This window comes from Hemibagrus wyckioides, linkage group LG18, assembly GCF_019097595.1.
Source record: "Hemibagrus wyckioides isolate EC202008001 linkage group LG18, SWU_Hwy_1.0, whole genome shotgun sequence".
NCBI classification, from domain to species: Eukaryota; Metazoa; Chordata; class Actinopteri; order Siluriformes; family Bagridae; genus Hemibagrus; species Hemibagrus wyckioides.
The window spans coordinates 13,314,897-13,332,295 of NC_080727.1; the positions used below are offsets into that span (position 1 = coordinate 13,314,897).

General features: G+C 39.1%; 2 protein-coding genes across 4 annotated transcripts; both read left to right on the forward strand.

Moving 5' to 3' along the window:
- Window positions 1-238: 238 nt before the first annotated feature.
- qpctlb (glutaminyl-peptide cyclotransferase-like b) lies at window positions 239-8,510 on the forward strand. Of its 3 annotated transcripts, none has more exons than XM_058415762.1 (8): window positions 239-704; window positions 1,615-1,827; window positions 2,190-2,336; window positions 2,778-3,071; window positions 6,601-6,762; window positions 6,845-6,944; window positions 7,623-7,739; window positions 7,796-8,510. In XM_058415762.1, the coding sequence occupies exons 2-8, from the start codon at window positions 1,621-1,623 to the stop codon at window positions 7,903-7,905; spliced, it is 1,137 nt and encodes a 378-aa protein (XP_058271745.1). In that variant the 5' UTR covers window positions 239-704; window positions 1,615-1,620; the 3' UTR covers window positions 7,906-8,510. The 3 variants fall into 3 exon arrangements, with proteins under 3 accessions (XP_058271745.1, XP_058271743.1, XP_058271742.1); XM_058415760.1 differs by having other exon boundaries at window positions 7,821-8,510; XM_058415759.1 differs by having other exon boundaries at window positions 7,623-8,510.
- Window positions 8,511-11,065: 2,555 nt separating this feature from the next.
- Window positions 11,066-13,034, forward strand: sdhaf1 (succinate dehydrogenase complex assembly factor 1). The gene is made up of 2 exons (XM_058415768.1): window positions 11,066-11,222; window positions 12,629-13,034. Exon 2 carries the CDS (start codon window positions 12,655-12,657, stop codon window positions 12,901-12,903), a length of 249 nt encoding a protein of 82 aa, XP_058271751.1. The 5' UTR covers window positions 11,066-11,222; window positions 12,629-12,654; the 3' UTR covers window positions 12,904-13,034.
- The last annotated feature ends 4,365 nt before the right edge of the window (window positions 13,035-17,399 follow it).

The window sequence follows — 17,399 nt, forward strand, 5'->3', positions numbered from 1 at the left end:
TTTGTTACTTACAGGCAATCGAAATAGAAATGACAGAGACGGCAACGACGTGTGGAAAAGATTATTTTCCAGTGATTCGATTCATTCGGTTCAGGAAAGGATTCGAATCTTTTACTCACTGATTTCGTTGCACGGGATTGATTATAATAAGAATAATCATCATTGTTTTAAAGTCAGATTTGTGCACGAGATAAAAACAAGGACATTTTGAGTTACCATGGTTTATTCAGCATTTGTTTTCAGTGTTACTGTTTTGTGGTGCTAATTAAATACTTTTTTTGGGGGGGGGTCATACTGATTAAATAAATATATATCTGCAAGGGTTTGAGAATGAGCTGCTGTGCTGCTGCTGCAGTGTGCAAACTATCACACGCAGAGTTGACTCAGTGAATCATTTGGATGCAGTACAGTCAGTATGCAGTAGACTCCGATTCACTCAGACTCGGCACATTATTCGGCACATCGCTGTCACACGCTGTTAGAGCAGAGAGCCGCGCGCGTGCTGCGTGTTCTTCCGGAGAAAGACGATCCGGAGGTTATATAAAGATGAACTGCTAAATTAAATCATTTTGGAATAGCCCTGTAGCATGGCGTGGACCATGCAGTTTACTGTCCTTTCCTAAAACTAGGCGATTGCATCAAGGTTGAGCTTAGTGTGCTGCTTCTGTCCCAGCAAACTGGCTGAACTCTCAGTGCCACTGCAGGTGAGTGCGCTTCTCCACTGAGGATACTGTACTCAGGGTTACTCTTACACTGGGATTACTCTCACTCTGACTGGGACATTAAGCGAAATGTTCTTTCTTTAGCAAATAAACATGTTCATTTTAGATGTTCTCTAATCATCATCATCATCATCATCATAATAATAATAATGCAGATGTGTTGGTTTGCAGTGTTAAGTGTCCACTGTAGTTTATTTAATAGCCTGTTGTCTATACTCATTTTAGGAATTGCCTTTGCACTGTCTGTCTCAGTGTTACTTATTTTCATCTTGTGTGATTTTGTGTGCAGCACAATGATTCCAGAGGAGTTATATTTCACGCTGTATATTACTCTCTGTGATGAGATTTGATAATCCCTTCTTTGGCATTACATCTATACAGAATGAGCTCAGTCCAAAACCCATGTCGTTCCTCCGGCCTTTGCAGCTGCGCCAGCCTTCACTTCTTTTCTGCAAATGCTTTCTTTCTACATTTTTGAGTGTGCCGTGGGAAGCTGCGCATAAATAAATAAATAAATAAATAAATAAATAGAGCATTTGTGAGCTCAAGCACTGATGTTGGGGGAAAAAAAAGACATGAGTTGAAACTGAGATTGAAATTCATTCCACAAATATTCAGTGGGGTTGAGGTGAGGGTTCACTGCAGATCGCTGGAGGTACTCCATGCCAAGCTTGTCAAAGCATGTCTTGCTGAAAGAGGAAAGGGCCTTCCCCAAACTGGTGCCACAATGTCGAAGGCATACAATTGCCCCAAATGTTTTAGCATTAACATGACCCTACACTGGAACTAAGGGGCCCAAATCCTGAAAAGCAACCCCAGATATAGGCAATAAATGAAGCCATTTTACCTCGTCATGTGTGTGTGTTTAAAGATTGTGTTACTTTCTGCACAGTTTGCGATGAAGCGCAGAAGGTCCAAATCCACTCAGCTGAGCTGTGTTTTTGGCTTGTGCAGTCAGCCGCCTATTTGCCGAATGAGAATGCTACTGCTCTGCTTGTGTGTGCTGCTGGCAGTGACTCTGAGTCTGGGATTAATGCTGTCCGACCACGAAACAAGAAGATCCGAAGATTTTGTAGTCAGAGTTCCGGACCTAAAAAAGGATAAAGTGGGTAACCCGCATCTCTTTGTGTTTTGCATGTTTAAGGAGGCATGAAGGCTTGAATACATGATGTGGGCAGTCCCTTAATGGATATGTTCCTGTAGGAAAAAAGTCATTGGTGCTCAAAATTAAGAGGTAGCTAACATGAAAAATCCATTTAATTTCCTTTGGTCTATCTTAGGGAGATTCCCCTTGCAGGATAAGGAACTAGCATCTGTACTTAGCTTTGACACAATATGTACTATCAAATCTCAATTCTAAATACACTTTCAAGACCCTAATTACCACATCATATGTACATATCAAACATATCAATCTTCAAATGTTTATCCCACACCTCTTAGTTAATGTGTCATTTTTTTTCCTAGCTGACCCACAGACCGAGTAAACCCACTGCGGCCCAGGTGAAGCGGCTCGTCTCCGAGGTGAACTGGGCTCGACTGTGGTATGCCCATCTCCAGCCTATCCTCATAGAGCGACACCCGGGCTCTCGTGGTAGCCGTACCGTTCGAAGGGTAAAGTTATGTATTGAGTAAGGATAAGCTGGACAAGCAAATGTGTCAAAAACTATTTTAAAACAAGACGACCATACAAGCAGTTACCATGTGCAATCATTTCTACACACAAACTGAAAAAAATGGATTTTGGGGAGAGTTGTTGTAGAATGCTTTAATGAATTCTTCTTCAGGCATTTCAATTTGAAAGCCATATAACCTGTCCTTTCAGGACTATTTCTGCACATCTGTTGCTTGTGTGAAGAGTGAAACCAGATTTCCCCTTTACTGTATTGTTCTAGTGTAGGAAAGTTGAATAACCTTGATAAGAGGCATAAGAAGGACAGGGAAATGTGGCGTAATTGATGTCTGTGATAATCTCACATACACTAGAGATGTCTGGTGTATAGAGATAGATTAAACAACTTTTGTGTGAATTTCTCTTCTCTGTGTTAAACGCAGCATATTTCCTCTGTGTTGGACTCTCTGTCTGCGGGGTGGTCAGTGCAGATCGATTCCTTCAACTCTGAAACCCCTCGTGGCCCAATCAATTTCTCCAACATCCTGGCAGTGTTGGACCCCATGGCTCCTCGCCGACTACTTTTAGCTTGCCATTATGACACAAAGAACATACCTTTAGGAAATCATGAGCTAAAGAAGGTGTTTGTGGGGGCAAGTGATTCAGCTGTTCCTTGTGCTATGATGCTGGAGCTGGTCACGGCGCTGGACAGTCACCTAAAAATGCTCAAACAGCAGGTAAATTATGTTGGCCTTCCTTGTCTTTAATCAGATACAGTCATCATCCACGTTAATAGGAACACTCGCACAACTGCTTGTCTACAGATAATATTCACATCGAACATTGTAATGAAGAAAAAGTCCGTTCTCACTGAGTTTATTAGTGCCATGGTTGTTGGTGTCAGATGGGCCGGTGTGAGTATTTCAGAAACTGCTTATATCCTGGGATTTTCACACGCAACTCTCTAGAGTTTACACAGAATGGTGCAAATATATATATATAGTTTGAGTTGATAGGGAGTCTATAGTAACTCAAATAATCACTCTTTACAACCGTGGTGAGCGGAAATGCATCTCATAACACATGAAACCTTGAAGTGGATGGGTTATAGCAGCAGAAGACACCATATCAGGTTCCACTTCTGTCAGCCAAAAACAGGAATCTGAGGCTATAATGGCCACAGTCTCACTATTCCCTGGAAGACTGATCTGTCCAGTTTAGGTTAGCCTGTGCCCATAATAGCCTCTGTACCTCTGTTCCAAAGATGATGTAATGACACAGCATTTAATAGCAAGCTAGTTATCAAGATAATTTGGTTAAGGACCACTAAATATTCATGATGATTGCTGGCCAAACCTTTCAATTTAACAAGCATCACTGCAACTGCGCTATATCTGCAACTGCAGTCTGTTTACTCAGCTCTCTGCCACATCTGACCTAATGTACTGTTAAGGTTAGCTTTTACTCTCATTAGTAATACTACATAGATTTAACCAACTACAAGTGAGACTGCACTTCTTAATAGTTTTGTAATGATCAGACCAGCTTTAGTGGGAGGCTTTAACATCTTGAGTTCCTTGCTTTTTACTTGCTTTTTGCTTGCTTCTTGAGTTTTACTTGCATAGAGTGACCTTAAACAGACCTTAAAGGCTGATGGTGAAAAAGGTGAGTTTTTAATAAAGGGAAGTATCTCTTCACTCAGGGTTGATGTACACTGTAGATGTCATATGATAGGTCACAGAGGTGAGAGGAACTTTACTGAGAAGTTATATTTTTAGCATCTTCTCAGTGGAATTAAGTTTCTATGCCAAATAATGATATGTTGGGATCGTTCAGATAAATAATTGATGACTTTCTCTGAAACCCAGAAAGACAAACAGTTCCAAGTCACTTTAATCTATCGTATGCTGTAAATCCCCTTATTCAGCTATAGGGTTGTCTTCTCACATTTTATACTTTTTACTGTAGTAGAAAGGTATTTCCATAGATAATGACTACATTTGCTTTAGTTAGCTGGTTTACATAATAAATTCATAGCTAAATGGACTGTTGTGTTTATGTGGAAGTGTTTATGAGTTTACACTTTCCTGGAAACATTTTTGTATTATTAAGCTTAAGTGAGAGAAGATAATCTGGTGAGGGGTCAGCTGATTATAGCTGAAATAACAAAGGTTATAACACGAGCTATGCTACACAAACATTATGCAGATAGCTGACCCTCACAGCCATATGTGGGATGGAAGCACACAATTAAAATGGCTTTTTATACTGTAGCATTAAGAGTTCTCTTGAACTTGAGTGATCTCGAGTGATCTGCATCGAACCCTGCTCTCGACCACATTGAGCACCTATGGGATTCCCTGGAATTTGCTAGACATGAAGGGGTGTCTGAGCTGCATAAGACCTCGTGCTTCATATCTACTCACTGGGACGGCAATGAAGTGGGCCTCCTTCTCCATGTCAGTGCACTCCATCATGATCTCCATAAAATGATCTTATGATCTCCATTCAAGCATCCTATCATTATAGGCTTTCCCTGGATGCAGCTCCACAAGGCTCTGCATCGACTGTAATGGACTCAGTCAAGTCACATTGAAATACTGATGTCCCTCTTGGTCCTAGCAGCCCTCATACAACTCCGTTCTGCCCAGATATTCGTAAAGTTGGACCTTTACAGTGCTTATAATGCAGTGTGCATCCAGGAAGGAGATGAGTGGAAGACTGCCTTTATCAGCACCTGTGGACAATATGAGTAATGGGTCTTGCTGCATGACACTCGTGTGCCCCGTAGACTTCTAGAGGGTCATTATTGACATCCTGAGGGACATGCTGGGCAAATATGTCATATTGATGATGTTCCGGTTCACACTCTTTTTCTAGAAACCCAAGTGCTTCATGTTCACCAGGTTCTCAGTTATGGGAAGTGCAAGATTCAAGAGCATCATCTCTTTTCTGGACTACATTAGCCAGATGGAGTTTCTTTGATCAGGCCAAGGTGTCTGCTGTCACTGAGTGGCACTGGGTTTAGAGCACTTCATTCAGGGTTCAGGTGCATTGCTAAACCCTTGGCCCCACCTGAAGAAGGGGGCAAAGTGATTGGGGGCTGGAACTCAGAAGCCAAGAAGGTCAATCAGAAGCCGGCTTAGGCACGGCTCGATCATCCTGATCAATTGCAGCCCTTTGTGGTGGAAATGAATGTGTCAGAGAAAGGCATGGAAGCCAATCAAAGGCAACTGTATTGTATTACATGTTTGCACATGACTCAAACATGACCCAGTTGTTTGTTTGATGGGTTTTGCTCATTGTGACTTGTCCTTTTTGGATTTGTCTGCCCCATGGTTTGCTGTTCTGGCTTTTGGATTTGCCGGCCTGTTTTTTGGCCTGGTGTTTGCCTTTGCCTCGAGATTGGGATTATCTCTCTGGTATGTTTGCAGTAATCTTCTCAGCAAATGGATTCTGCTGATTCCACCTCCTCTTTTCAGCATACTTCGCCCAGTGAGAATTCATTGGAGATACTATGGCTTCAGGCACTCGTGGCCCAACAAGTAGAGATGCTAGCAATCTACCAACGGCAGCTAGCACTTTGGAGAGCCTTGACGAGCTGCTCGTTGGTGGCTTGGAGCGTGACTAGCTGCTGATGATACCCAGAAATCAATAATTAGAAATACAGAAAGCAAACACGTAATACAATACAATGGCTCTGTAGTGCAGCAAGACTGACAATATTTTGCATGATACAATAGTGTTAACACAATTTAAATATCCACAAACACAGGAAGAGGCCCTGCAACCTGGAAGTGTTCGAATTCTGGTTCTCTCTGGTGGTGCAGAGGAGGAAGTGCAGGTTTGCTGTTACATAAAGGCTGAAATTCTGATCCATTTTTTCATATTCATCTTTTGATTCATCTGTTCATCTTAAACACAAATGTCTTCAGTATATAGCAAAAACAAAAGAATCTGCCTCATAGAAAGTTAAATATTTTTACATTCGTTCAGGAGATGCAAAAAGTAACACATACAAGAAACAACCTATAATTATAAAATCTTAGTTGTAGTTTGTACATCTACTACATAATGCCCAAAATACTATAAAGTAAAGATAATGATCAAGAAGTGGGAAGGATCTATCCCTGTCTATTGCTGTGGTAAGGAATGGCTGTTTGGTACAGAAAGAGGGAATGCAAAGAGAAATACAATAGGATTGTAGGAACAGAAGCAGCGCTGAATACATTTGGGCACTGTGTCCTGTGTCTGCTCTTTATGAAGATGGCTCAGGTGACACTCCAGTTGGTCTTCTTTGATGGGGCAGAGGCTTTTGAGGAGTGGACTGCCTCCGACTCTCTGTATGGTTCCCGACATCTCGCTGAGCACATGTCCCGTACTCCACATCCTCCAGGCTCCGAACACACAAACTTGCTGCATGCCTTGGTAAGAAGTATTGGTTGATTTTTTCTTTGTATGTCTTTTAAAAAATATACTGATAATAACAAAAGTTTATTGCAATCACCAGGATCTCTTCATTCTCTTGGCTCTGATCGGTGCCCCAAGTCCAACATTTGTGAATCATTTTCAGAACAGCGCTCGCTGGTTTGATCGACTCGTATTGGCAGGTAATGAAGTTCAGTCCTGAACTGAGATAGATTTCAATTAAAGTACAGGTATAGTGGTTTGACATGTATATCAATAGCATGAGTTATAGCTCTGCTTTGTATGTATTAAAATATAAATATCCACAACTGAGAGGTTTACCACTAACTAGTACTGCATTAAGTTAAGATGTCTTTATCTGTCATATATACGTTACTGCACAGTGAAAATCTTTCTTCGAATATCCCATCTTTGGGGGTTGGGGTCAGAGCACAGGGTCAGCCATAATGCAGCAGGGTGGGTTAGGGGCCTTGCTCAAGGGCCCAATGGTGGCAGCTTGGCAGTGCCGGGGCTTGAACCCCAATCTTCCAGTCAATGACCCATAGCCTTAACCACCTGAGCTTCCAACACTATTTTATTTAGTTCACTGAGCATCTGCTATTTTCCAAAGACCATCAACAAAGACTGCAGAGTGCATATAAACGAGCATGTGCATAAACTATCTAAAAAGAATATGCGCAGGTTCGTGTACAATGAGGATTTTCCAATGGCTTCACAGAAAACCACACGTTTTCTAATAAATTCGGAAAGTCCCAGCATGTGGCAATCCTCCAGATCCTGTATTTTACACTAAATCACTTTTAAAGAATAAAATGATTATTTTGTTCTAAATGAACTCTGCATCTCTGATTCTGTTGAAGAAAAGAGGCTCCATAATCTGGGCTTGCTGTCCTCCCACCCCACTGAGCAGACGTACTTCAGAAGCGATATAACTGTGGGGCCGGTAGATGATGACCATAAGCCGTTCCTTCAGCAAGGTGAGAATAAGAAGTTTAGTCAAAATCAATGGACCTTAAACATTTTGCTCTTTCAGGGATGTTTCTTTTGGCTGATTGTAGGGGTTCCAGTGCTACACGTTATTGCTACACCCTTCCCACCATATCGGCACACGGTGGAGGACAACGCAGACAAGGTTCACAGTGACACAGTGGAGAATCTCACCAAAGTGCTGGTGGTCTTTTTGGCGGAATATCTCCGATTGTAGATGAACATGACTCCACTGTGACCCATCCATATACCTCTCAGAATCTGTAAGCTAAATCTGTAAAGCTGCCTTATCGCTCACTTTACACCCAAAATACAGTATTTTTGGACTTGTTATACTGAATACAATAAGATCAAGCTACCTTTCAATAGCCTTAGTTTGTGTTTAATCAGAAAATGAATGTATATTAGCATTATATCTCTGGGCGTGTTTACACAGGCTCTGTCAAGAGTGCAATAACAATCAACATGGAAGCTGTGCAGCAATATATACACACCCAATAATGGCTGTTACCTTGTATTTACATGCACTTATATAATGCAGTGAAATACTGCCATATTATTAAAAGAAATAAGAATAATATTCTTCTGTATAAAATAGGGTTGCCTTTCAGGAATTTCTGTCCTCATTAGCATAGTGTTGCCAATAGAGGCCTATTAAAGGGCCAGTATTTGCACTGTTGCACTTCTCAATAATGTAGATGTAAACATACAGGAATGCAAAGGAGACTCTTGTATTTTCTAAATAAAAAGAATACGTTTTATTTTTTTCTGCATTATTATGTTGGACCAATCCTGCTGGATATTTTTGTTGAGACACTTTCATGGCCACCGTACATGTTGTTACAACAGAGGAGGCTCAAGGAGCAGAGTGGCTCACACCCTGGTGGTGTTATGGGGTCCCCAATCGCTCCCAATGTCCAAAATAACAAAACACATGATGGAAAAAGAATTAAATATTGGCAAAGGCAGAGGGCAAACTGGTGAGAGGGATGAGGTGCAGGGATTTGGAAAAGCAGCTCAGGAAAAAAATAAGAGACCACTGCAAAATAATCAGTTTCTTACGTTTATTTCTTACCGGTTCATGTATCGGTGTGATGAACAGTTTTGTTTCATTTTTTGTGAACTGCTAAATTCAAGATATAACTATTGTTATTTAGAGTGTATATTTAAAGGAAATGACAACACATCAAAATAACCCAAGATCATGCAGTATTTGCAGAGCTTTAATAACTCAAATAAAACAAAATGCAAATAATTTGTAAACAAATTATGTTAATGCTTTGGCTAAATAACATTAAGAAATCAGTATTTAGTGGAATAACCCCGATTTGCATGCATTTTGGCTCCATGCTCTCCACCAGTTTTTCACATTGCTGTTGGGGAACTTTATACCACTCTTTTTGCAAAAAAAAGCAAACAGCTCAGCTTTGCTTGAAGGTTTGTGACCCCCCATCTTCCTCTTGATGACATTCCAGAGGTTTTCAATAAGGTTCAAATCTGGAGATTGGGCAGTGCTCTCTTATTTTTTTCCAGAGCTATATGACTATGGGCACCATGGCTAAAAATAGAAGTGGCTTATAAAGTTGCACTGTGTGTGTGTGTGTGTGTGTGTGAATCTATCCATCCATCCATCCATCCATCCAACTGCTTTATAGCTTTAAAAATTTTGCCACGACTGTGTGTTTACAAAGTTTCTTACCTTGAAAATAATTGCATTTTGCACGTAAATTAGTATCAGAGTTGAGCATGTTTTTGCATTCAAAAAGCAAAATGTGTTTAATAAAATCCTTTCTAATTCCATGATACTTTAAAGGACTTTCTAATAATTGACTTAATATGCTAAAGGAATCGTGTCTTTGTTCCTATGGTTTGGTGTTGTATTTTCAAATGGCAGCCAATATCACAATATTAGAGAAATTAAATCCTATTTCAGGACATTCAGATGATGTAACTTCCTCTTGACCAAGTGAGTTGTGGTATATTATTGTACCTAATATCACATTGGGTCGATTGTGTTCAGGTGACAGGGTAGAGTGAATGATACAACCTTAAAATTTTTCAGATTTTCAAAAATGATTGTTTTTGTTCCCAAATGATTTTTTGTTCCCAAAAAATAAAGGTATGTTATTAGAAGCTAATATTTGTTTTGATTTAACTGTGATTATTTACACTTGGCTGTTTCAGTGCTTCAACTGGTCTGAGATCCATGATTTAACATTTTTTGTGCATATTTGAACACAATAAATGAACTCATCCCCCTCTGCAGTGATCCACATGATTACTGTACTCAGACCACATACTGTTTCTTTGTGGTTTATTTTGTGGTCCGCTTGATTTGAAAACAATGTGGTCTCAGTCCTCTTCATATCTTGCTTTTATATAGACCTTGAGAGTTGCTATGTATACACTATATTACCAAAAGTTTTGGGACATCCCTCCAAATCATTGAGTTCAGGTGTTGTTTTTCAGGGGTTGGGCTTGGCCCCTTGGTTCCAGTGAAAGGAACGCTTAATGCTTCAGCAAACCAAGACATTTTGGACAATTTCATGCTCCCAAATATGTGGGAACAGTTTGGGGATGACCCCATCCTGTTCCAACATGACTGTACACCAGTGCACAAAGCCCAACCCCTGAAAAACAACGCCTCAATGGTTTGGAGGGGTGTCCCAAAACTTTTGCCAATATAGTGTACACAGCTCGACTTTTCTGTCACTGAAGAACACAAATAACTTTCCCTAAGGTTATGTAGTCCTACAACAAGGTCAGCAATGTTAGGTATAATCAAATAAACTATAGAGCTTAAGCTGAAAGGTATCAGTAATAACAGACACACTGTATATAGTTATTGTTATTAGTATACAGTTTGTGTGAAATATAGTGTACACATTAGACAGTACTACAGTCAGTGGATCTACGGCACAAAGCATGAGTTGATTTGGATAGCTCAGCATCAACAATGATTTTGCTATTTTCTATTTGCTTTGTTTTTCACCTGAATAATACCATTTCAGTAAAGGAACATCATGTAAAGCAACCATTCTGCTCTATTAAGTGGTATAGTAAGCACTATTCATTGTTATACAGCTATTACACTATGGTAAGGAGACAGAGTGGTCTGGGATCTCATCAAGTCCCTTTTGAGTCTACTTTTATAGTGACGTGGAAATGCATTTTCAGCTAGCTCCATTTTCAGGACAGGACTAAGTATTTTTCTCTAAAAAAAATAAAAATAAAATAAAAAATACATGTGGATACAGAGCAATAGTTATAGTGCTCATACCGCCAGAGCAGCAGGGGGCGCCGGAGAGCTGGAAATGTGCTCGATACTTCACATCATAGCGGCGAGGTCATGTATGAGCACTAGCTTGATCATTAGCAAGCAGAAAATAGTGATCAGAGAGTGAAATAAACATGACTAAATTCATTTCTGATCGTCGTCGAGATCAAGTACTGACACCTCAGTGACACAGCAGGTGGAGTATCACTGCAGAGCATGGGTCTAGATGAGTTCAGACATGATAGTAATGCATCAGGTATACACTGATCAGGCATAACATTATGACCAGTGAGGGGTGACGTGAATAACACTGATTATCTCGTCATCATGGCACCTGTTAGTGGGTGGGATATATTAGGCACCAAGTGAACATTTTGTCCTCAAAGTTGATGTGTTAGAAGCAGGGAAAATGGGCAAGCGTAAGGATTTGAGTGAGTTTGACAAGTTGTGATGGCTAGACGACTGGATCAGAGCATCTCCAAAACTGCAGCTCTTGTGGGGTGTTCCCGATCTGCAGTGGTCAGTATCTATCAAAAGTGGTCCAAGGAAGGAACAGTGGTGAACCGGTGATAGGGTCATGGGCGGCCAAGGCTCCTTGATGCTCGTGGAGAGTGAAGACTGACCCTTGTGATCCGATCCAACAGACGAGCTAATGCTGGTTAAGAAGTTAATGCTAGTTCTGATAGAAAGGGGTCAGAATACACAGTGCATGACGGGTCAGGGCTGTTTTGGCAGCAAAAGGGGGACCTACACGATATTAGGCAGGTGGTCATAATGTTATGCCTGGTCAGTGTGTGCAGTCGTTGATGTTGTAAAGTTTTGTGTAAGGAGACATTTATTTAACGTTTAGTGAATGAGTCATTAAGTCAAGGGAAAGCATCACCTTTTCCGCTTTGCTGTTTCTCAGTAACACTAACTAATCACTAATATTTTTCCTCTTATTAACTATGAAGGGATAAGGCGCTGTATGGGTTGTAACAGTAACTTGGATAATATCTGCTTATTTTCAGATTTTCAGCATGGCCCAAAAGTGCGTTATTCCTCATGACTCTCACACCAGCTCATTCATGCACTCACAGAGAACGAGATATTGTATAATTCAAGATTTAACATGTAAAGTTAACATATAAAGAGTTTTACACAGGACAACTGAAGATTCTTTAAGGCTTCTATATTTTTCAACTATATATAGTTGTATAGTCAACTGTTATATATATAGTGTATAAGTCAAATATTAAACATGAAGGCATGAAGTAGGACAGCGAAGTTTTTATACTTAAGAGGAACGATTTAGGAACATTTTCTGGGTGGTTTCAGTCATTTCTCAACCTTATGATTATTTGCCTTTAACAGGACACAGCGAACTGTTTTATTCTTCACTTACTTTGCTATTCATATTATTTACCACAGCATTACACTTCAACTTAATCATGACCAGAAACTTGTTAAGATATGACAAGATAAAAATGATAATAATAATAATATTCAAACTCAATTTTGCTATAGTGTTTTTAACAATGGACATTGTCTCAAAGCAGGTTTGCAGCGGTATTAGAAACATTACCTCATGCATACAAGCTTTGTCTTCTCTGTTTTCTGCAGGTTTCTCTGTTCCCTCCATCTCCACTATGGGGCGTCACAGTAAACTTCAGAAACAGGTGTTATCTCTGTACCGACAGTTCTTGCGTGCTGGACGGGACAAACCTGGATTTTTACCCAGAATACGAGAGGAATTTCGCACAAACGCGGCCATCCAAAAGAAAGACGTGATGCATATAGAATATTTGTGTCGCCGAGCCCAGAGACAGCTAGAGCAACTTCAAGATGTGAACACCAAACAGCTGGGTTTCTTCAGCAAGATCAAGGACGACAGCTGATTTTAATATGTTTATGTTTAGAAACCAATGGACATACAGGGTTGTTTCTTACAAATGAAAACATTGTTAAGCAGTTGTGTTGATGTCTTTAACAGATTAACTTATATAAAGTTGTCAGTTTATCATCTTCACCTGCTGTATTAATTGCACACTTAATTTCTGCAGCTCATCGGCACACTGCTGAGGAAGTTAATGCTGGTTCTGATAGAAAGGTGTCAGAATACACAGTGCATGATGGGTCAGGGCCGTTTTGGCAGCAAAAGGGGGACCTACACGATATTAGTAAGGTGGTCATAATGTTATGCCTGGTCAGTGTATGTGGTGCTGATAGGAGTGTACGGTAATTATAGACCCATAAATAGATCAGTTAGCTGCTGTACCTGATAAACTAGCACCTTGGTGTTTGTCTTTATAACACAAAAACCTGCTTAATCCTGTGTGTGTGAACCACATTAAACCCAATGGTGGGCAAAGTACCTGTATCTCCTGTACTTAAGTGAAAGTAGAGATACCCTAGTTAAGATGTTACTCCAGTAAAAGTAGAAGTCTACTCGAGTTAAAGCACAAAAGTACTTGAATCCAAATTACGTAAAAATGTACTACAGTTATCCTAGCTCTAATGTTAATTAACTATTCATTTTATGTGGGAAGAATCTGTCACTCTACTCTATGCCTTTTAATACAAGCTCTGAGAAATGATCATGATTCAGATGTCATTTAACATTATTCTAAATCAAGGAGCGTAAGGGGAACATGGGGCTGTAAAATAGCAGGACTTGAGATCAATTAGGTTTTCCTGTTAAGATTTATGTTGTACTTGAGATAGTAACACATTCAGAGGTGGACAGTAAAGAAGTACATTTACTTGAGTACTGTACTTAAGTACACTTTTTGAGGATCTGTACTTTACTTGAGTATTATTTTTTCTGGATACTTTTTACTTTAACTTCACTACATTTGAAAGACAAATACTCTACGTTTTACTCCACTACATTTCTGTCAATGTCATTGAGTAGAAAGTAGTTACATTTATCATAGGATGATTTTTTTTTTCACTCTTGTAGCGTCACGTGTTGTAAAGTTCAGTGGTTTTCCATCATTTTTTGAACTCAGTTGCTGACAAAATGGACGAATATATGCTTTGTATATTATACACCACCAACGCATGTAATGATGAACATGGTAATGATGTTAGTTAACACACAAAAACATATGCTGTGTCCAAATTCTCATACGATGTGTCTTAAATGGTATTCAAAAATAGAATTAGTATGCCCCAAATCATAGTATACTGAAAAGAGTATTCCAAAAATTCCTGGATGGTCTACTACTTCCGGTAGAATTTCAAAGTGCAGAACAATGCACACTCTAATGGGTAATATTGCCCACAACGCATTGCACACAGGAGGAAGGATCCTGGACAATGGTGTAAATGCATATTAAAACGGTGTAAATGAATTGTGGAAATATATATAACTCTTTGTTAAAGCAGTGTTGCTGTTGGGTGGTTGTACAGCTACAGTTGTGTAGCTGGGTTTTAAAGCAGGTTAGATTTTTTTTCTGACCAGTCTTCATTTACAGACCATTTGATTGAAATGTGCATGAGTGGATACACATAGATGTGTACAGGTACATCTCAAAATTTAGAATATAATGAAAAAGGTCAATATTTTTTGTCACTCAGTTCAGAAAGTGAAACCCATATATTATATAGATTCATTACACATAGAGTGAAATATTTCAAGCATTTATTTCTTGAAATTGTGATGATTATGGCTTACAGATAAGGAAAACCCAAAATTCTGTGTCTCAGAAAATTAGAATATTACATAAGATCAATAAAGAAAGGATATTTCAAAGAGAACTGTCAGACTTCTGAAAAGTATGTTCGTTTCTATGCACTCAATACTTGAGTTGGGCCTCCTTTTGCATCAATGCGGCATGGCATGGAGGCAATCAGCCTGTGGCACTGCTCAGGTGTAATGGAAGCCCAGGTTGCTTTGATAGCAGCCTTCAGGTCATCTGCATTGTTGGGTCTGGTGTCTCTCATCTTCCTCTTGACAATACCCCATAGACTCTCTATGGGGTTCAGAGACACAGAATTTTGGGTTTTCCTTATCTGTAAGCCATAATCATCACAATTTCAAGAAATAAAGGCTTGAAATATTTCACTATGTGTGAGGAATCTATATAATATATGGATTTCACTTTCTGAACGGAGTGACAAAAAATATTGACCTTTTTCATGATATTCTAATTCTTGAGATGTACCTGTACTTTTTTGTTGTGGGTGGTAGGAGTGTTAAATTAAAAATAAATGATTATACCTGTCTTTTTTTGTCAATTCAGTTGTTTAATTTCTATAGCTTTTGTAACATTCTAAAAGCTCTTAATTCCACAGAAAGTATTACATACAACAATGCAACAATAATAAAACAATGCGTTGACATTTACTTTTGATACTTAAGTACTTTTAAAAACAAGTACTTCTGTACTTTTACTTAAGTAAAAATCTGTCTTTACAACTTTTACTTGTAATGGAGTAATGTTTGACCAGTAGTATTTGTACTTTCACTCAAGTAAGGAAGTTGTGTACTTCGTCCACCTCTGAACACATTAAAATCTGATCAAACACTATGCTATGTAGCTGTTGAAATGACACATTTGTGTGTGTGTGTGTGACACGGGACATTTGTGCATAGGTACTAGACAATAAAAAGACACTGTAGAAAATAGTAAGTACTACAGCGGGACAGTCTGACTTGGTAACTCATACAGAATAACTAATGTGTGCTGGACTCTCCTGTGTCTTGGGGAATAAGTTTTAAACAAATGATAAGCAAGGATCGAAGCAGATTCACTTTAACAGAAACTTGCTGTTCTACAGATTCAAAGGAAAAAAGTTGTATAGCGCTTTTAACAATGGACATTGTCTCAAAGCAGCTTTACAGAAGTATAGAAACATAGAGGGAAAAAATGATAAAGTTTAAAGTTAAGTAACTATCTTATCCCTATTTTATCCCTAATGAGCAAGCTTGAGGCGATGATGGCAAACTCCCTGAGATGATATGAGGAAGAAACCTTGAGAGGAACCAGGCTCAGAAGGAACCTCCAACCAGGGGTAGAGCGTCTGGATGGATCAGGCAGGTTTGAAAATAAGAAGTGGTCACACTGGAAACTCAGAACACTGGGAGCTCAGGAGTGGGATGTATAGCTCGTTAGAGAAAGACAGAGAGAGAGAGAGTGATGTGATGTCTAAAGACAATGTCGATTATGTGTAAAGTGCAGGCAGGGACTAACTATGACAGCATAACTAAAAGGGAGAGCCAGAAGGTGACAGGCATGAAGGCAAACCTGAGCGACTTGCGAGGGTGGTAAGGCAACAGCATCCAAACATCCCAGTACACCAAACACTCTGTGCCCATGAACCTTCCAGATCTGCTCCATTACCTAAGAAAAACTATACAATGAAGTTTGAACCAATCATGCATGATAATTCTGGGAGACTATTGGTAAATCTCTCTGCAGTAGCAGACGTAAATGTACGCTTAATACGGTGACGTGGCAAATTGCGCATCTCGTGTCTAAGACGCATTTTAAATGAAACAAGATAGTGATCTGAGATGGCTTCCCACTGTGGAAGAGTGACTATGTTTTCTATATTTAAGCCGAATCTTTAGAATAAGATCCAGAGTGTGACGTCCATTATGAGTGGGTCTTATTACATTTAACATTTACACAAGTGTTTGTCTTTTATGATGTTTTTTCCAGATTGAACAGGATTTTGTTTAGATCTTGGGTGAAAAGCCTTCTTCTGACTGATTTCCACTTTAATAAAAAACATATATATATATATATATATATATATATATATATATATATATATATATATATATATATATAACAAACATGATTAATGTGACCATTTTAAAGAAAATATGGATGTTTTGTTATAGCTTATAGCTTTTGGAGAAAGACTCTTTTTGAAGTAAAGAAATGCTTATATCACTTCACTGGAAATTGGTTTGCCAATGGAGCAAACCAATTTATATATATATATATATATATATATATAAACAGCAGTGTCATTGGCAGTTATTGGATGTTATTCCCTATCCTGTCACTCAGCTACCATCTTTGTTAGTAAAAGCAGAACAAGGCCCAAAACATGGAGAAAATATTGGTACAGAAGTTAGTAAGGTAGTTTCTGTGACTAACTAGTTGGTAAAATTCGATCCCCAGTAATTTATTTTGATCTTTGAATTTAAGCTTGGTGAATATTATGTAAGCACAGTATGTCACTGTGTGGCATTTTATTCAGTACAGTGGTTGTTTATATGTAGAAATCAGTACTCTGTATATCTGTAACATAAGACAAAAAGATATTTAATCATGTATATGAGAAATTGCTTAGAATTCAAGACAGAAAGCAACACAGTGTTAGGCCAGATTCGCCCACATCTGGCCCGCGTGGAATAGATGTGCAATAGACGTGG